The 20,844-nt window shown below is 37.0% G+C and overlaps 1 protein-coding gene and 1 long non-coding RNA gene across 9 annotated transcripts; one reads left to right on the forward strand and one right to left on the reverse strand.

Moving 5' to 3' along the window:
* Positions 1-1,122: 1,122 nt before the first annotated feature.
* On the reverse strand, positions 1,123-3,848 carry LOC124163532. Of its 8 annotated transcripts, none has more exons than XR_006865795.1 (3): positions 2,088-2,413; positions 1,884-2,006; positions 1,123-1,163 (listed from the first exon to the last, which is right to left on the reverse strand). It is a non-coding gene; the product is annotated as an uncharacterized LOC124163532 (long non-coding RNA). The 8 variants fall into 8 exon arrangements; XR_006865793.1 differs by lacking the exon at positions 1,123-1,163 and adding an exon at positions 1,178-1,222; XR_006865792.1 differs by lacking the exon at positions 1,123-1,163 and adding an exon at positions 1,181-1,225 and having other exon boundaries at positions 2,088-2,412.
* A 2,774-nt stretch (positions 3,849-6,622) lies between these two features.
* Positions 6,623-18,013, forward strand: LOC124163860. Its single transcript, XM_046540965.1, has 5 exons — positions 6,623-6,845; positions 6,939-7,156; positions 7,348-7,458; positions 10,129-10,311; positions 14,665-18,013. Exons 1-5 carry the CDS (start codon positions 6,776-6,778, stop codon positions 16,537-16,539), a joined length of 2,457 nt encoding a protein of 818 aa, XP_046396921.1. The 5' UTR covers positions 6,623-6,775; the 3' UTR covers positions 16,540-18,013.
* Positions 18,014-20,844: the final 2,831 nt, after the last annotated feature.

The raw sequence follows: 20,844 nt of genomic DNA on the forward strand, positions 1-20,844 counted from the left end.
CTTTATTTATGAAATTAGATTCATGAAATCTCCCAAGGTCATAGGAAATTATAGTATACTTGATAACATGGGCGGTTTTTAGTCTGACGACCTCGGTTCGACTCTGGAAAAATTTACAAGCCAAGCGAAAAAAACATTCGTTCTACAGCGCTCCGTGTGTATAGGTAAAAGGAACCATGTCTCACTTCCTTAATTAGGAAGTCCGGTGCATGGAATTTTCCACGATCATAGTTAATTACATTATACTAGATAATAAGGGCGGTTTTCGACCCTGAAGATCTCGGTTCAACTCTGAAAAAATCCCCAACCCACACAACAAAAATTGTCTTCAGCGATCCGGGTGAATAGGTACAAGGAACCATGTTTCATTCCTTCATTTATGAAGTTAGATTCATGAAATCTCCCAAGGTTATAGGAAATTATAGCATACCTGATAATACTTTTATTATTTTATTAAATAAAAATTAAATTATTAAAATTATATTATATGGCGGTATTTTAGTCTGAGGACCTTGGTTCGACTCTCGAAAAATGCCCAAACCAAGCGATAGGATGACTGATCTAAGAGGGTTGTGAATTTATTAACATTGCTACTCCAAATCATGTATGTAATACTAGAACCATCTGCTTACCAATTTTCTAAGAATCATGACAAATAATCTGACTGCAACTGCATTTAATTCAGCACAGAGCAAATGCATTCCAAATTACACCCAGACCATTAACAATTAAAATACCTACTTATTGAGATGAATTGCTGGATAGAAATAAAAAAAGCTGGCACATCGTAATCACATCCTTATATTATAATAAAATTCACTACAATCTCCACAGTTCAGTAAATCACATAACTATTTACAATTACAGTCATATAAAGTAATGTTTGATCATTAAAACAGAAAGTCATGGGCAATAGAATATTTTTCCAGAATAAATAAAATATAATTTTGTTGAAATAGTAGTACAATTTGATCAAACTAATTTCAAAACAGATGCACATAATTTAAGGCTTTTAAAACATCCATTTAAAGGTGCACTGCCATAATGTCTAGACTTTAAGGAATGATGATTTTGCTAATGCTGGCAAATGTAGCAGTAAGGTCCACACAACAGGTATCACCCTCAGGATTACAAATCCAGCCTGCCACTTAATGCATAGTATCCTGTCCCGGATTAAGAAGAACAGTTTTTCAAATAGTTCATGATTATCCACTGCACCAGGCTGCTAGAAAACATAACATATAAATACCATGAGACAAAGTAAACCGAAGAGTTAACAATGTAATTAATTGAACAAACCATTCAATTTGAGATGCACAAGTATGTTCATGGGAAATCAACATTCAAAAGGAAAAAGTTATGTTCATCCAAGTTATCATTATAGGTCAGTGTATAGAATACCCAACAACACTTAAACCATGATCCCGAAAAAATCAGAACTATGTAATTGTGTTTGTAGTTCATAGAATAATATCTTAAAATAAATGGATTGTACTAAACATCAATTCCATACTTAAAATCATCAACTTCTAAATATACTGATATTCCTCCTGATGTAAGATCCTAATAAAATCCTTGCAAACCTGAAATACAATTAAAAAGACCATCGGAAACAGTACATATTACATAATTTCCAAGGATTGCAGATTGCAGTAGTCTCACACATTATCCAAATATGTAAAATAAAGTTGAAATGCCATTCACCATTACCATATGCCTGCAAAATGACAAGTTCACAGCAATGCATAAGGCCTCATATACTCCAATAGCATATACCAGCATTGCATTATAATTTGCATTGCATTATATACTTGCATTATAACAGCTTTGCCCTGATTTTATCTAACTTAAGAGACAGATTAGAGACAGCTTATCAAACTTACTTCACCAACGTTACCAAAGATAATCAGACTTCACCATCCCCACAGGTCAAAAATACTAAGATTTTCCTAAAGCAATGTCCCTGATGGGTATCTCATTTGCTCCACCATTGAAGACAGATCAACCTAGAAGAAAGAAAATAATTATAAGGACATCCTTGGATACATTTCGAAAAGGCAAGACAAATGAAAAATGCTCCTACTTACTCATGCTTGCCAATCATTCATCTTCATAGACTGTTTCCACAATGTTCCGAATGAGACTCACTTGCTCCCATAGTTAACACAGATGTTATTCCATTCTTCAAATCATTTAACAACTCTCATGGCTAACATGTTCACAATTCACCAAACCATAGATGACAAAGGAACCTAGGAAAGTGATAACATGTCCATATGATAATAATAAACTCTCATTGAATGCTTATTAATTGTCTAAAGTTGAGGCCTATGTTATTTAGTTAGAAAATGTAAATATTGCCAATCCCAATAATGAATGTAATACTAGAATAATCCGCATGCAAATATTCCAAGAATCACGGCAAATAATCTGACACAGTGATGTCAGTGTGCACTCAGGTGAGCCTTTAGGTACATTAAAGATTTTACAAATAACTGCAATAAATGAATATACATCAGAACATTAATTAGAATAGGATGGATTCCAAACTCAATCACTGATTTTAAGTCAGCAAATGCTGCACGGAGCAAATGCATTCCAAATTGAGCAATTAGACTCAGACAATTAACAATGACAAGACAATCATGGATGTAAATAACTGAAGCATAAAGCCTGTTAAATTGTAGGAAGTAGTTTTACAAATCCAGTAGAATACCTCGCTCATGTGTTAATTTTAATGGATATATTATGGGTTGAAATGCACTATAGATACAGGGTGGGGTACAGACATAATGGGTATTAAATGAAACGAAATGATTAATACCGAGCTAAATGCAGGAGATAACCCCGAAAGGAAAGATATGGTGCATCTCAATATGCAGTCAAACTATACTAATAATGTTGCATTGATGGAGAGAGAAATAAATCATCCAGGCTCATCATAATCACATTCTTATATTATAATTCACTACAATCTCCACGGTTAAGTTAATCACAAAACTGTATCTATATTCACATAAGTCATATGAGTGTGCACTGATCATTAAGAGGGATAGTTATAATATGCATATTATCATCCTGGAATAAGAATAACTGTTCTTCAAGTAGTTCATCAATAACCATTGCACCAGGCTGCTAGAAAACACAACATATAAAAACCATTATAAAAAGTATACCAAATGCCAGCAATTCCATACTTAAAGTCATCAACTTCTTAAAATAAACTGATATTCTCCCTGATGTAAGATCCAAATAAAATCCTTGTACACCTGAAATAGAATTACAAACACTATTTGAAACAATACATGCTACATAACTTTCACAGGTTGTAAAATCTCACATATTAACCAAACATGAGAATAAAGTTAACATGTCATTCAGCATTTGCCAGCTATATGAAAGGCTGTTCATAGCAATATATAAGGTATCATATTCTCAAATAACACAAGCTAGCTCATGCCATTACTAAATACTACCCAGTTCCCAAACTAATCCTACAAAAATATTTTGTAGCCTATAAAAGGGTGGGAAAAATGTGCACATTAACATTATTGAAACAAGTTCTAATTCTCTTGCATGACTTACCATTTTTTTAATAAATAATCCTCATGAGGCAACCAACTTCTTCCTTAAATTCTCCAGCCATCATTCCATAATTCAACTGATTTCACCATCACTCATGAATACCGTGTTAATGCCTCAACTGACCATAGATCATAATTCAACCTAGAAGAATGATAATAATGATATGAACACCATTGGGAATATGTTGCAACGGAACACAAGATGAAAAAATGCACCTACTTACACATGTGTGGTTATGAGACAGCTTCATAAACTTTTCCGACAATGTTCCCCATAAGACTATCACTTGCTTCCTTAATTTCTCTATCTACATTCTACAATTCAAATGATTTTACCAGCTCTCATAAGTAACATGTTCACACTTCACCTGACCATGGATCATATATCAACCTAGAAGAATTATTAGAATTAAAAGAACAACCATGGAAATATGTAGCAAGGGAAGGACTGGATGAAAAAATACATCTACTTACACCTTTATGGTTGTGGAACAGCATCTATGACTTCTTTCAATAATGTTCCCCCAGGAAACTGTCACATTGTCCTTAAATTATCCAGCAAAATTCTACAATTCCAATGATTTTACCAGCTCTCATGAGTAATATGTACACGCTTCAACTGACCATAGACCATTCAACCTAGAAGGATGACAATAATGATAAAAACAACCTTGGTAATATGTTATAAATTTATAACAATATTTTGCGATTGCAAGGGAGGACAATGGAAAAAAACATCTACTTACACCTGTGTACTTATGAAACAGCTTCCAAGACTTAGGCAGTATTCCTCATAAGACGGTCACTTGCTTCCTTAATTTATCCAGCAGTCATTCCACAGTTCAAATGCTTTCATGAGTACATTTTTATTTTGTTGCTGCTTCACCTGACTAGCTCATCATAGTTCAACCTGAAAAAATGGCAGAAATAATAGGAACAACCTTGGAAATAGTTTGCATAGGAAGGACAGGTAATGCCTGCGAAAAGCAATGCTCATCACAATAATATCAGATTATAAATTGTATGTGGTCATTTTCATTAGGCTTCACCGTATTGATTCACATCCTACAGTGGGTAATCTATTAACACATATAATGATTAGTATCTATTACAATGTTGAATATTTATTACTTTTTGCATGAATTTGGCCATATAATGTTCAACTTTTGCACTAATCCACAATAAAATGGGCTGATGTTGTTGCACCATTTACACAGTAAATGAATGATAGCATAGATTTAAGGTCTATTTTTCCCACACTACTGTTACACTCTCAATAACTTAACCTCACATAATACCACATGTCCTTATTCCCATGAATTCAACACACAATGACTGCACTCAAATAACTGTCAAATAATTGAACTGCCATATATTGATATCCCTATAGCCCACACTTTAATTAAATTCCTGTCAATAGACCCTTCCTTTAAATGAAGATATACTTTGCGACATTCTCAAAAACTACCAGACAACTTTATAAACGGTACATAGGCTTTATATAAATTTATACGCGAAGGAGTCCATGTATGAAGTTATAGGTTACTGCAATTCGGTGTGCATAATATCCAGTATCATGAAAATATCACTTCAACAGCACTGATACAAAAAAGTTAACTGAAAGCCAAACACATAACGTAACAAGTGATAATTCAATATTCTACTACATAACTCATAAATTTACTTCACACTAGCAGAATTAAAACTCGAGTAAAGCATATAACTTTCTCGTACATGGTTGCATTGAACTTCACAATCATAATTTGTAAATACTTTTCCATAATATCATAATACACTTACTTTTGCTTTCAGCATCCGGATTTCCTAATTAATCACCAACATCTCGTCCTGTTGACAGTCGGGAACGTCTGGTTCTTCCACCAACTCTCCTCCAGCACACGGGTTGATATCCGAGTTGTTTGGATGCAAGAATTTCTATGCATAACGTATAACGAATGCACGAGTTTAACAGGACATCTTATTACGACTTCCAAAAGTGCATAAAAAACTGAAATTATTAGAAAAGACTAGATTCGACTGTCGCCAATTTGTAATATTAAAACTATGTAAACTTATTCAAACTTTGTATAACTTATCTTCAGAATACATACCTTTTTCCAGAAATCGCTGTTGGAACGGCAGTTTGTTTATGTAGTTTGCGACCATCCTGTTGACGACACTCTTAACTTCTCCGCAGTGAAACAAACCTAAATAATAATATTCGTAAAAATTGAGGAATTTTTGAACAGAGAAGGCATTATCCATTGCACGTATAAAACTGAATTGAAGAAATGTATACTGGCGCAAGCGAGCCTACATACGATCCGATTATTCTACTAATTTACAATGAAAATGCACCATTTCCGTATTATTCCGTATGAAACATGACCCGAAGTAATAAATAACATTGAAAAGTTTGGCACTTTTGCATTACTTAACATAATTTCAAGGCAAAGCGTGATGAATCCGTATCAAAATATGCTGGTGACAACAGCGTTGTCAACAACTTTTGAGAAGCCTATATTTCTACTATGTGACGTTCCCTCATTGACATAGACTATTGCTAGAATTATTAAGACTTACGTTGAATATATAAATATTTACAAAGTACAAATACAGGCAAAAAATACTTATAATATTGTCACTTCCTTACCTCACAATGTGCGATGTTATTGTAGATTTCCATTTGTTTCTTCTGCAATCTATCGACCAAGGAGCCTTTCTTTTACGATCAGAAGGAAAACGAAATATTCATACTCCGTTTTTCGTGGAATTGGAGCAAATCGGAGCACTGCAGCACACAATTTTTTGAAATTAATTCATATGCCCTATGCAAACACCATGTAAACAACAGACAGGTGGGAACCAAGATGATCAAACCGAAATGCACTATGGGAGCGTGACACGACCTGCCTTTTACCGACCTTGGTGTAATTGTGTGCCAGAGTCCTCTGGATGGTCATAAGTTCACTATTACCTCACATTTGTGCGGTAGTGCCGTTGATAGTTAATTTAAGGAAATAGAGAGGACTCTGATCCGCGGTTTCCGTTCTGTCTGACTAGCAATTTCAAATGCTCTGGGATAAGCTGTATGTATTGTGTCATGCTGTGGGAATCAAAGATGTGTGTATTATTGATATTCTAAGTATTTAATATATCATTTGGTATGTAAGTACGTAATACCAGTAAACATGGATAAATTAGTCGTGCAATGGATTCTGCAGCATGCTATGAAGCACTCGTACAGGAGAGTAATGAAAGGTTAGCGTATGACTGAATACTTTGTTTGTGGAATCGTATTTTCTCTTGATATTTTTTCCGATGGCTGAATTTATAAATTTTTCCTTCCCGTAGAAGTTTATGTCGCCTGTCCAGAAATAAAATGTACCAATTCCATGCAGGAGTTCAGTTATTCAGCTTGTAGGAAGTTTTGTTCGGAAAAACGCGATTTTGATTTGAACCGTAGGAAAATGCTCTGGTATTGTGTGAGAGGATTCATTCTATCGGTTCCAAGGATTCCAGTTTATACGCTGAGAATGTGCTCACAGATAATCATCATTCTGAAATGGATGGTGAGTAAAATTCGTTGTACTTCTATGTTTTAACTCGTGAAGGGAAATGAGAATCATTTTCTTGATACTTTTATGACCGTATAGTTTGCCTGTTACTTACTGCCCCGAATTATATTATGTTGTTGTCGGTTTGGGATGTTCGCTGTTTCTACCCTGTAATAGCCTAACTTTGCTCGTGATTCCAATTTCAGATCGCTGTAGAAACAGTTATATCGAAGCAATCGTGGCCGTTTTCTGCGGACGTGCTTGCAACTTTGAGTAGTCATAACCAGAAGTTCGAGAAGATGTGGACTACTTTGGCAGTTAAGTAACGGATAGTTATTCTTGCAAGTACCCGTGCAATTAGTGCTCTGGACCTTTGTAAATTACTACTGGTATTTGTGGGAAATTTCATCGTAGGTAACAGAAACATTTAAAGCAAATCATTTGAACTGTATCACACGCTCTGTGTTCATCATCAAAGGTCAACAGTCCTAATTGAAAGATTTGTTTAACGCAGCTTTCCACTCAATTCTCATGTAAGCCAATGTGGTAATACCTGGTTATTTTCTCTCTTTCACTATCTACGAGGGTTGTACCAAAAGTAAGGTTCCCATATTTTTTACAAATGGAAAAAATTTTAATTGTTATAAATTTTTATATCATTGAAAAGCTTACTCTTCTGCCTATTTTTCAATGTAGTCTCCATTTTTTTCGAGACACTTCTGAAGATGGTGCTCCAGCTTTTGTATCCCTAAGTTAAAGTAGTCTCCCGCCAACCCGTTGAGAAAGCGTGTGACCTCTGTCTGGACTTCATCGTCGCTCTTGAAGCGTTTGCCACCTAAGTGTTCCTTTACCTTGGGGAAGAGGTGATAATCGCTAGGGGCTAAGTCCGGTCTGTACGGGGGGTGGGGCATAAAAGTCCACCCGAATTTCTCCAAAAGCTCCTGAGTTTTACGAGCTGCGTGTGGTCGAGCGTTGTCATGAAGAAGCACTACTCCCTCCGTCAGTCATCCTCTTCGGCGATTCTGGATAGCTCGCCGAAGTTTAGTCAATGATTCACAATATCTTTTGGAGTTAATTGTCGTCCCTGGTTGCATGAAATCGATGAGGAGTACCCCCTTTCGATCCCAAAACACAGTCGCCATATTCATTCCTGCCGACTGCGTCTGTTTGAATTTCTTCGGTGGCGGTGAACCGGGGTGACGCCACTGATAAGATTGCTGTTTTGTTTCAGGGGTGTAATGAAACACCCATGTTTCATCTCCCCTGACGATCGAGTCCAACAACTTCTCCTTGTTGCCTCCCCCTCACACTGATGAAGAAATTGGTGAGCACAGTCAAGGCGTTGCTGCTTGTGTCCGTCAGTCAGCATCCGGGGGACCCAGCGAGCACACACCTTTCAATAACCCAACGTTTCTGTTAAAGTTCTTTGAGTTGTACCGTGGGTAGCTTCAGGAATCCGTTCAACAAGTTCATGGACATTGACCCTCTGATCTTTGAGCAGCTCATTGTTGATCTTCTGGACAATCGCATCCGAAACTGGTGGTCTTCCACTCCGTTCTTCATTGTGAACTTCAGCGCGACCCTCAGCAAAAGCTCTGCTCCATTTGTGGACGTGCTGAACGGACATGCACTCTTCACCATAAACCTCAGTCAGTTGCCGATGAATCTCCACGGGTGGTAGCTTCCTTGCATGGAGACATCGGATTACAGCTTGAACCTTACATTTGGCGGGAACGGAGAGCAACACTTCCATTTTTGATGGTTGCTTAGCCAACACCGAGCGAAGTAGTGAATCACGGATGGGCAGGCTCGAGAGTAGGGGAACTACCGCACATGGCATTGTAATTGGATTTAGCCTAGGACCTTCCCTCTACATTGTAGCTAATTGGGAACCTTACTTTAGGTACAACCCTCGTACATTAACTTTTCCATATTTGTTAGTTATCCTAGTGCGACCTTTTCTGTTCTTTCCATCCACTTGCACCTCTGTAAACCACCAAGGAAATAGAATTTTCGGTAAGCTGAAAAGTAATGATGAGGTGATGGGTGTTGTGGCTGAAAACTCGCACAAATTTATGTGTGATAGACAAAAGGATACAGCCTGAGCTCAGGCAATTCCAGTGGGAGTGCAATATTGCACAAAAGTTTAGAAATTTCTAGGAAAGTGCTATGATAAGTACGCCACCTAGGTGGAGTTGGTCTCGGGAACCGATTATGCCTACCTCACTCATTTCCCCATTCACACAAGTGAAGTGGCAGAGTGGGGCTTCACGTGGTGACGCTGAAGTGACTTGAAAGTTGCTGATTGACTGACTTTTCAGAACCCTACAGGAGCATTGGGCTAAATAAAATATTGTGCATATCTCCGTGACCATTGTGCTTAAAAACTTAATTTACATTCCTGAATATGAAAGATTGTGTGGACATTGACATTCACTTGACATACATATACATATGTACTCTCTTAATGTAGGTGAAGTGGCACTTCACCTGATAAGCTGCCACTGGTATAAACTCGAAGAGTGATCTGGAGGCCTGGTTTACAAAAGGGTTCTGACCTCTCAGAAATTACCTCTTTTAATTGCCATTTTTTTCTTTCAAAAATTGAAGCATTCTATTAGAAAGGAAAATTTGTTGGAGAATGCATTGCATGAGCTCAATTAATTTAATAATTAGTTTAATTATGCTCCCATCTTGAAATTTTTATGGTATATAAAGTAGAAATTCAGGTACGTATAGGTACTATACTGTGTTTAGTGTACAATTTTCTTGCCTTGAAAATTTTAACGTTACAACGTTGTTTTGGTTTTACATAAAATGTCAAGAAATGAAGACAAAATACAACCAGTCAAGGGGAGTAATGCGTCTTCTTTAATGATCCTTTTTTCCTGAGTGCACCTTTTTTCCATTTTTAGGAGAATATCTTGAACAATTCGCTTGAAACTATCACATTATTTATTGTAAGTAACTTTTATGAATACTTTCAGGTAGAACCTATTCCCTGGAAAGAAGATTACCATGAACTGAAATTGAAATTGATTGGTAATAATTCTGATGTTACCACTGATTACATGAAGCTGTTTAAAAACATTATGGACTACCTCATCTCCTGCCTTGAAAAGTGTCTGGAAGAAATGAGATCATGCTTGCCCTCTACAGCCATCGAAGAGGTGTGTTTATTCTATATTCTTGGATAATGTATAATTTCTCTAGGTATAGTTATGGTTCATTGCATAAAATTTTGATCAGGGTCAATTGACAAAAATGTGATTTGTCAAAACTTCTAAACCCATTGATTGTGTGGTACTAGGGGGATAGATTTTTTACAGCCACTATCAGTTAGCTAGAAAAACAGGTTTCCCTTCTAATGGCAAGTTATTCTTAGGCCACAGTTCTATGAGGGAAATTCAAACACATTGCATCGTTTTCCATATCAGTCACATATGTATGTATGCACAGTCTGCCTACTCCAAGTTTAATTTGCACTAGTTACTAAATTGTTAAATTTGATCGAATGGTTGGACCTAGCTTAAGTGCAAGAGGAAGTGCTTGGTAAGAAGAAAAAAAATGGGGTAAGGGGAAAAATTAGACTAATTTTTGACCTTATTCATTTAAGTGCTTTTGTTAGAAAGAAGTTGCTACAAATTTTTCTTCCTATTGCCAGAAACAATATTTTTTAATACTTACATGTCTTTTTAATTCTTTTTGTGGCATAGCCCCGAAGAAATTAGGATTCGTCAAGTGTATTGTGGGAAGATTTTCGGATGAGAAAGTAAAAGAAAGGTGCTATTTCGCACTTGTCTGACCGCACCTTGATTATGCAGCATGCATATGGGATCCGGTGCAGAAACACTTAATCTGCGAACTGAATAAAATACAAAGGAAGGCTGCGCGTTTCGTCAAAAACTGCTACGGGCGTACAGACAGCCTTACCTAGATGTTAAGCGAATCAGGCTGGGAGCCACTGGAGACTCGGAGGCTGTGCGCTAGGCTTAGATTGCTTGAACAATTGAGAATGGATATCTTTCATAGGGACACAGAGAACATAATATTAGAGCCACACTATATTTCCAGGTCCGATAGAAGCAATAATTAAGAGAGATTTTTTTGCCGAATGGATAGATATGGGAATTTGTTTTTCCCCCGAACCATAAAAGGACTTAAATAAATGCTAGTCCCAACTTCGTTAGAGGACCTCATTTTTATGTGTAAATGGCTGGTGTCCTAACACCTCATGCCTTTTAGGCGGCTTGCGGGGTATTAAGTAGATGTAGATGTCTGTAATTATGTTTCTTTTCCGTTTGTCCACTCATTGCAATTACTCTGGAAAAAGTCAAGTCTTTTGGGTATTTAAATTCCTCCTTACAGTGTAGAAATATGTACCATTTACAGCTAAGTCTCTCTGCAATATGACCTTGATCCTGAGCAGTGATGCTGCGAGGGGGGGTTTTGGGGTATATAATCCCCCCCCCCCAGAGCTCAGGGAAATTTGTAAATTAAATAAGTTTTAATTAATTGGATTAATATTACTTATAGCATAGTGTAAAGATTAATAAAGTGTCTCTCAGAAAACCATAAAAACTCATCATTTTGAGCCATTTATCTTAACATTTTTCTGAAGGAAGGCCCCCGCACTTCTCGCTTACCCTGACGGTTTTTCCATAACTCCCATATCCCCCAGTATTAGTTGCGCCTATATCCCCCCTAGACTTAATTCCAAGCTGTGGCCCTGCTCCTGACTGCCAGCATAAGTCCATTTAAATATAAGAAATGTTGATGAACTGGTTTCTGCTTGAGCTATGTAAGTTTTGGGTTACACTTTTTTTTCATTTTCCTTCATATAAACGGCTATTTCAAAGTTATCCTGAACACTTTGCTCTGTAAGCTGAATGAACATTTACTACCCTTAGAATTCTCAACAATTTTTTCCTCCCCCTTTGCGGAGCTCTCTTCAAATAAGTTTTTGTGTTGGGGAACCTTTTTTCCATTTCATGACCCAACTCTGCATCAATACGTGTAAATTTCATTATCAGTCATGTGAAAGATTTATACTGAAAAATTGACACTTTTAAAGAATGTTTGTATACTGGAAGATGCAGCAGTCTTGAAAAATAGGGCATATTATTTTTCACCCTCCTCACCTATGGCGATTCCCACAGTATAATATTAATGTTCTCACTTTACGTTCTGGTGTCACCTTAGCCCCAACCGTGTAAACACTCAAATTTATTTTCAGTTGACCTATCCAACTGCTAAATTACCCTATGTCTCTCATCCAGACCTTAGGAATGCCACGTAAATCGGTGTCAAATATGTGCTGTTGTATTTCTCCAAAACGTTAATTTCACGTATTCCAATATTCCACCCAGCTCCATTAAAAGCAATGAGTAAATGACAGTAGTTAAATGAGATACAAACCAATCTCTAATTACTAGCAAATGAAGTAGTTGATTTAATTTATGTTACATTTCAATTTTGCGGCTTCTCAACTCCGTGCCGAGAAATCTTCATTGCCGGAGAAGAAATAAGCAGAATCTACCCTCAGAATGTTCCCAGAATGTGCCTTTATGAAGTTGCCATTGCACTAAACGTGCACAGTAAAATCTAGAAAACTATTCACAACTTTTTTTATATACCCTTCGTATTATGAATCAGTATCATCGTAGTTGTTCGTTATATTCCTTACTGTTTGTTATTTCCATGGAGGGAATCTGCTTATGTACTTGCATTCTAAAGTCACAGGGCATTCTTGTAACGCGAAAGAATTTTGTAATTTTCACAAACTTTAAAGCTCTCTAGCGACAAAAATATTGAGAATTATGAAGCCATATTTTGCATACATTAATAACTTTAACTTGCTTATCTATGCATGCAAAAAAAATACCATTTTAATTTTATGAGAGCACCCCATTGGGTAGATGGAAGGGAATCAAAAGTTATGCTGAAAAGAAACCTTTCTCATTCAGTCTCAGTCTCATAAATCCCTTCCATCCATTAAAGAAAGATTGGACTGTTGTTTGAAGACCAGGGTATAAGTTTGTTTTCCAAATTTCTTTTTTTGTTGCTATCAAAACCTTCTATTCATATGTGTGTCCATTATGATTTGTATTGAAACTTATATTTTTGTATTATTGATATTGAATATTTTGTTGTGTTGTTGTCAAAAAAAAATTTTCTTGTGAAGCCTATGATTTCTTTAATCCCTAATACAGAAAATTTTGTTAAAATGGCATTTTTTTACTGTGCAGAACATGATATTTCTTTTCTTTGCTCTGATAGGTAATCCTAGGGCATAATAAATATTAATCCATTCATAATTTTGAAATGAAAAAAATGGGAACGTGGCTGCCTATTTTTCGTGAGTAGGTTACGTCGTTAGAGTTCAGGTTCATTTACTTACTACGAGAGAACTGCTCATTGAGGGAAAGAAGGTCTCACCAGAGTATGAGCTACAACAAACTACACTAGGCAGATGTGTAATGCAGTGGAGTAGCGAAGAAGCTATGAGCCTCTGAGCAGGATTTTGTGACTTTATCAACTCATCGGGGATCGGGTTGGTGTGGTGGCTAGAGTGTTGGCTTCCCACCCGGTAGGCCCAGGTTCAAATCCCGGCAGCGGTAGAGAATTTTAAGAGATTGCCCGATCCTTGCTTGAATGTTGTGTGGAGGACGTTTCAAGCGCAACACTCTGTCTGTCGGATGGGACGTTAAGCCGTGGTCCCCTTGGTGCCTTTCGTTAAGAGCAGGCTTATGCCGACGCCTGCTTTCTCTCCACCCTTCCTCGCCTACCCTTCCCTCATGGCGCAAATGGCCTCAGCTGTCGGTCGCCTCCTCCAAATACCATACCTTACCATACTTTATCAACTTATCTGTTTACAGTCCGGCCGTCGAGAGTTGTCCGATGACAGTTCAAAAGGAGGGGCGGAGAACCCTGCGCCTGCACGGTTTGCAGCCAATTGCTGTCCCCCAAACGCACCTCATACCCTCGCCCAGTCATACAACGTTGTCTCATGGATATGAAGCACTGAAACAAGCCTGAGCCACCAAAACAAGCCCTTTCTGCGAATCGCCAAAACAAAGGAATCTTCCTTTGGGTCCTTCACGCTCGTCGTCCCTTCTGGTTCCTTTCTTAAGGGAACCCTTTTGTTTACGTGTGGTGTGGGCGTTTCCATTTCTTACCTGGCAACCTTGCCCCCTACTCCTTCTAGCTGTCATCGGACAACTCTCGGCGGCCGGACTGTAGGGCTGTTGTTTTTTTGCCGTGAAGAATTGTTGAAGTAGGTGATGGCTCTAAAAGAGGAAAAATATGGGGCTCTTTCTTTTTCAGATTATATCACTATTGATTGCAAAAGGAAATGATGAATGGCCCCATTCCATCATTAGAAGTTGGGGTATAGGTATTACCCAAGAAAATTTTACCCATATACATATCGAGGAGTGCACATTTTTTTCTTGTTTATTACGGTATTATTTTGACTATATTGTTGTGTTACTTCAAAATCCCTGTATTATTTTTCTTAACAGGTTCAGTGCAGCAAGATATTGCATTCTTTCGATGATGCAACTGACCTCCCTGCCAATCCTTGGGATAGATTCAACTGTGTGCAAGCCATATTGAGGAAGGATTCCAGTGAGGACAGTCTCCTGAGCTTGCTGAAAATGTTGACTGCAAGCACTTCTGAGGAGATGAACAAAGTGAATGAAAGGAGCAATAGTCTTTATTCTAGTCCAAATTCTAGCAAATTCAACCTTGCTTCAACGAAAGCAATGGTTTTCATGAGAGGGAAATCTGACTGTAGGAGTTCGTTGCCATCACCTCAGTCATCATGCCAAAGAAAACGAGACTCCTGTGCAAGTATCAATCAGAAAAAGGCAAGTGCATTTGAGGGTGGAAATCTGTATGAAGGGGATAAAAAATCTATGCCATCAAAGGACCTTAATCTGTCGATTGAAGGGAGAAAGAGGTTCTCTTTGAAAGGAGGGAAAATATATGATGTTCAAGATAATGTCGTAACTTTGGAACCTCCAATAAAGATAGGTTCCCCTGCTGGTGTCCGAATGAGAGAAAAGAGAGTTAGAAGGGTAGGAGATGTTTTAGGGAATGAAAGTTTAGCAAAGAAGTTTGCTGGTGGTGGGGTGAGTAACGATGGGTCCATATCCTGTGTGGGATCAGTTAGAACAAATGTTGCAGCTGAAGATGGCAGCAGCTGCAAAAGTACATCTCCTCTGATTTATGGCGATGAAGAAGAACTGAGAATTGTGCAAGAGTGTGACAGGGTTGGAAGAGGTGACACAAACGAATTGGAAGAAATGTGCCGTAAAGAACCTAATGTAGGTCAAGCCTCTAGCCCAACTGTAATATATCCTGTAGATAACTTGGCCTGTGAGGATAAGGTGGGAAAAACTCAAGGTAAAAATGTATCTCCTGTAAATGAGGAGGTGGATGGATGCTTAGTTAGAGTGGTTCCAGAAAATGAGATTAATTTTCCTTTTAGTATAGACTATCCTAGCCAGACTGCTGGAACAAGTGGTCATGACAGTGGAGGAAATGTTAATGAGAATGAGGATGAAGAAACTTTAATTAAAACAGTTAGTCCAAAAAATGATATGGAAGGTGAAAGGTTGTGTAGAGTGGTTGAAGAAAATGAGATTAATTATTCATGTAGCATTGACTACAGTAGCCAGAATGAAAGAACAAGTGATCTTGTCACTGGTAGAAATGTTAATGAGAATGAGGATGAAGAAACTCTAATTAAAAGAGTTAGTCCAACAAATGATATGGAAGGTGAAAGGTTGTGTAGAGTGGTTGAAGAAAATGAGATTAATTATTCATGTAGCATTGAGTACAGTAGCCAGAATGAAAGAACAAGTGATCTTGTCACTGGTAGAAATGTTAATGAGAATGAGGATGAAGAAACTCTAATTAAAAGAGTTAGTCCAACAAATGATATGGAAGGTGAAAGGTTGTCTAGAGTGGTTGAAGAAAATGAGATTAATTATTCATGTAGCATTGACTACAGTAGCCAGAATGAAAGCACAAGTGATCTTGTCACTGATGGAAATGTTATTGCGAATGGGATTGAAAAAACTCTGGTTAGTGAAGTGATTGAAAAGGGTGATGAATACTTGGTTTCAGTACTTCCAGAAAGCGAAATTAATTATCCAGAGGAAACCCAGAGGAAAGGAGGTACTGCGGTTAGTACAACTTTAGGAGACTGTGAAAATTCTTCCATTTCTAAGGATAGCATTTATGTTTTCAAGGTGGACGGTCACACCAGTGATCCAAGCTTTAAGAATAGCGTGATTGTTACAGACCATCTGGATGAAGGACGTAATTTTAGGGAAAATGGGCCAACAGCTGAACAAGCTTCGGAAGAGTATGAATTCTCACTTGATTGAAAATTTTCCCACCTGCAATGATCCCTTTTGAGCCAAATGTTTGGAGTTGATTCCCTAGTGAAAGAGGAGGTTTACTTGATGAGTGAAAGTATGGCATTAAAATGAGAGGAGCCAAGAAGTTGAACCCCTGAAAATGTCACTCTTTGTATAGATATTGTTAACGAATTGCCAATTTCCATGGATGAAGTTGGGAAAATTTTGGCTGAAGAGGTTAGTATTTCATTTTAAAAGATCAGACATAAGCCTACAAATAGTAACAGTGCTGAAAGTTATATTTATCTCTCCTGCAATGTTTCTTGTTGCAGTCAGACTCCTGTAATCAATTCCCTGATGCATTTGGACGAGGTTCAATAGCAAATGGTTAAAATTGATAATCTTGGTTGTGTAAGAGAAATGGAAGAATCTGAAGGGCGGAGGTAGTGTCTGTACATGTGGCTAACACAGATAGTTTAAATTTTTATTGCTATCCTTATTGATTAATTTCTAATTCGGATAAGAATCTCACTGTGTAAGAAAAGGATGTGAATTTGGATAAAACTACCTTTAAGTGTGAGATTGATTTGAAAGTTGGAGCAGGAACTAGGACACTGCTGGATAGTTCTAATTCATTTGAACAAATGGCAGGAGTCACAGTTTAATATATAGTAAGAAAAGGTGTGCCAAATCTGTAAACTTCAGTCAGTCTCAGTGAAGGAAGAAAAACTTACGTCACATTTTGAGAGTTGACTGGAGGGTCTGTCAAAAGTAAAATGAAAAACATAGCTCTGAAAGTAATCTTTGTACTTCACTCGTGAGCTCTTATCACTTACCTTTGCTGGTCACTCTCTGAACCATGAAAATCACTTCGAATGATTCTTGAGATTGTACAGAACCTTAAACATTTCATGCCTAAATCTGTCCCCCAAAATTAAAACCGCTAGCGTTGTGAGAATTATTTTTTGTATCGCTATATCTTTAAAACACCAGATTAATGTTTAATTTATGAAAGAATTATTTTTAATTGCTGTTTTACACATTATGATAAGATATCTTTGGTAATCAAACCATCTTATCTTGTGAAGATTCAATTGAAAGAGACAAATGAGGCTGCAGTATTTTTGTATTTAAAACTTTTTATGGGAACAGAAATAAATGAGCTAGTTGGCTGTTGATTTTTAGGCACAAAAATATAAGGGAAGAACTATGGTTAAGGATCAAATGAAACTATATTTTTATATTTATGTACTACCTCTTGACTTCCTGTGAATCATGTGTTCTTTTGAGTGTTTTTGTTTGCACTGCTTTAATAATTCTATTAAATAAAGTGTAATAGTCTTCTACCAGTGAAGTGTATGTATTTAAATTGAAAGATTCAATTATATCTTTTAGTAGTCAATGTAAGGTTATTTTCTTTATGCAAGCCGTGCACATATTTTTTGTACTTGTAATAGATAAACATTTGTGAAAAGAAGGCATTAAAGAGCGGGTAATATTACATGATATTATTTCGTGTGGACCCAGTAACCTATTTCTTATCCGAAGGGGTGGTCAGTTGATTTGTATGTACTTAGCTTGTTTCATGCATGCAGTACATTAATCATTTTTCTTGAAGGCTTTTATGAGAGAAAGGTGCCTATCTTACGCCAGGGGTGTTGTAATTTGTCATCACTTTTTGCTAATATTGAGCTGTTCACTTCTTGACTTCTGGTATGCGCCAAATTAGTTGATGGGGTATGAAGAGGGTGTGATTATGGTTAGCTAGAAAATCCAATCACAGTAGTATACATGTCGTGAAAATAATAGGGTGGTTTCCTATTATTTTTTTATTGCCTAAATCGAAAGATTATTACTCCTGGAGTACGTATTTCACGCTTTTAGATTTTTAAATGACAAAATCTATTTTTCACGATTAAATGAAAATTGAAAAATTTCAAGAGCGCGAAAACGCGACGCATAAGTATGAATGCCGGGAAATCTCTCCGTACGTCGTATTTCTGGTTCCCCCTCCCGCCCGGTGAGGTGACCTTGAGGCGAGGCTTAGCGCTGATACATCGCAGGCTGCTAGCGGGTAGCTGAGTACCCTGTTGGCTGGTAGCGCTTGGCTTAAATAAGGATTATTAATACCTTATCAAACGAGGAAAACTTTCCGACCTTAGCCAGTTTTAATAAGTGATTATTAAGACATGTTTCCCTGAGCTCTGCGCCTCATGCATTGCATTGGTAACCTCAGACGATGTATAACTCCTATCCTCTCGTGTAGAAACTAGGTCCCTGTGACGTCACGTGGAGTGGAATCGCATGGGCGCCAATCTGGTCCTTTTCAAATGAGGGTAAAAATGGACCATTGCCATTCGTTTAAACCGGCATTTCTAAAACGAAATAATTGGTATATTATGAATACACTAATGGTGGGTATCGAATCGCAATTATTGCCTTTTGTTTTCTTTGATGAAGGAAACTACCCTGTTGTCATGTGGTTGCTAAGTGACTGTTTTGTGGTCTTTCCTATGGGTTTTTTACTAAATACAATTCCTTCAACTTAGTGATTGATGTGGCAGGGGTAGAATGTGAAATTTTAAAGTTAATTTTTTTGCCATAATTGTATATTCTACGAATGAAGGTTTTGGCGGTCATGGAAGTACCTGTTCCAATGAATAATATGTCATATCCTTGGGTTCATTTTATCTATCTTTATTTACTCTTGTTATATCATCATCTGGATTAAAAAAATATTCTTGTTTTTCCCTTCAGTCAGTACACTGGAGTGAAGAGATTTTTTTCCTCCCTTCATTCGTATCTGGATACTGATGGCCTTTTTGGAAGATATAACTCAAGAAATTTTCTAAGTTGGCCCATAATTTAAGATAACTATTCGGTGTTATGAACATTTGCTGGAAGTATTAGTGGAGACCGTGGAGACAACATTGATATTGGGAATCAAGACATTTAGCATTTATTTTTAGTAGGTTAGCTCAATAGCATTTATTTTTATTAATATAGAAGTAGTGTAAGTAGATAGTATTTATTTCTTACAATAAAAAATTTAATGACTGGTAATGAAACCACTTACACCCTTATCTACCTACCCTGAGTGAATATTTTAATAATGGGCTTCTTCAACAATTTTACTTGCTTATTGATTGTGATAGGGTTTGATAACTAAAAACACTCATATTTTTCAAAATTTTGATACATCACCTTCTTCTCAAGATATTTGCGGTAAAATATTACTAGCTTTAACCCCTTCCCTGTTTAGTAAATTGAGAATAAATTTCCACAAATAGTTGTTCTCCTTGAACGAGTAAATCAACCAGGTCTCTAATGACATCACCAACTTGTGAAAAGTAGGAGGCAAATTTTTTCACTTTTTTCATTTTACTATTATGAGAGAATGGCTGAACAGTTAATACTAGTTAATTATAGTTGTTTTCATGTAACTTATCTCATTCTTCCATGTACTGAATTCTTATAATGAATTTTTATTCTGCTTCTGAGTGAATGACCCCGTTCCAGAAAAAGAAAATCGAATAATGAAGTACTTAACAATGATGGTACCCTTGTATAGGAACAATGAAAATTCATAAAATAACGTTTGGGAAGAAGAATACATACTCATGTCTCCTCTCAAGAGTGATTTTCTAGACCAGCATGTTAGCGTGATTTTCAGTAAAATCATCTCTTCCTTAAACCACACTCTTACATTGCCACGCCAGACTGTTGTCACTTGGTGGCTACTAATAAATCAAGGGGCCTCTGTGATGCTTAGTGGCATTCACAGAACTGTGACAAATATTATTTTGAAGAGATATTAGCCATGTTTTAGGATAGAAAAATGTTTTAGTTAATTTCATCCAGTTGTATTGCTATTTTATACTATTTATTTCAGAATAAAAGTACATCCTAGACAGCTTTTTTTAAGGAAATACATGGTGTAAAGGAGATGGATGCATTGATGGTGGATTTAAGAATGAAATCGACATCTATCTTACATATATAAAAGAGGATATCTGTTTGTCTGTCCGCTATGCACTTCCATACAGGTGCACGGATTGCATCCAAAGTCATTACATTGGTGTATCTCATGCTCCCAAACCCCATAGAGCTACTTTCGGTTGCATCTGAGGCATCCTTTGCTTCGTTTTCTCATTACAGTTTGTTGTGTCACATCATACAACTTCTGCGGTTGGACATCCTGCCGGGTAGGCACACCTCTTGATAAGTTCCAAATAACTCAAAGGATTCTACACTTAACTATTATTCCTCTTGGTGCAAACCTTTTTGCTGGAGTAGGCATTCAAAGGATGCTTTTGGGATGCGTACGTATGG

Source organism: Ischnura elegans, chromosome 8, assembly GCF_921293095.1.
Source record: "Ischnura elegans chromosome 8, ioIscEleg1.1, whole genome shotgun sequence".
Taxonomy (NCBI): Eukaryota; Metazoa; Arthropoda; class Insecta; order Odonata; family Coenagrionidae; genus Ischnura; species Ischnura elegans.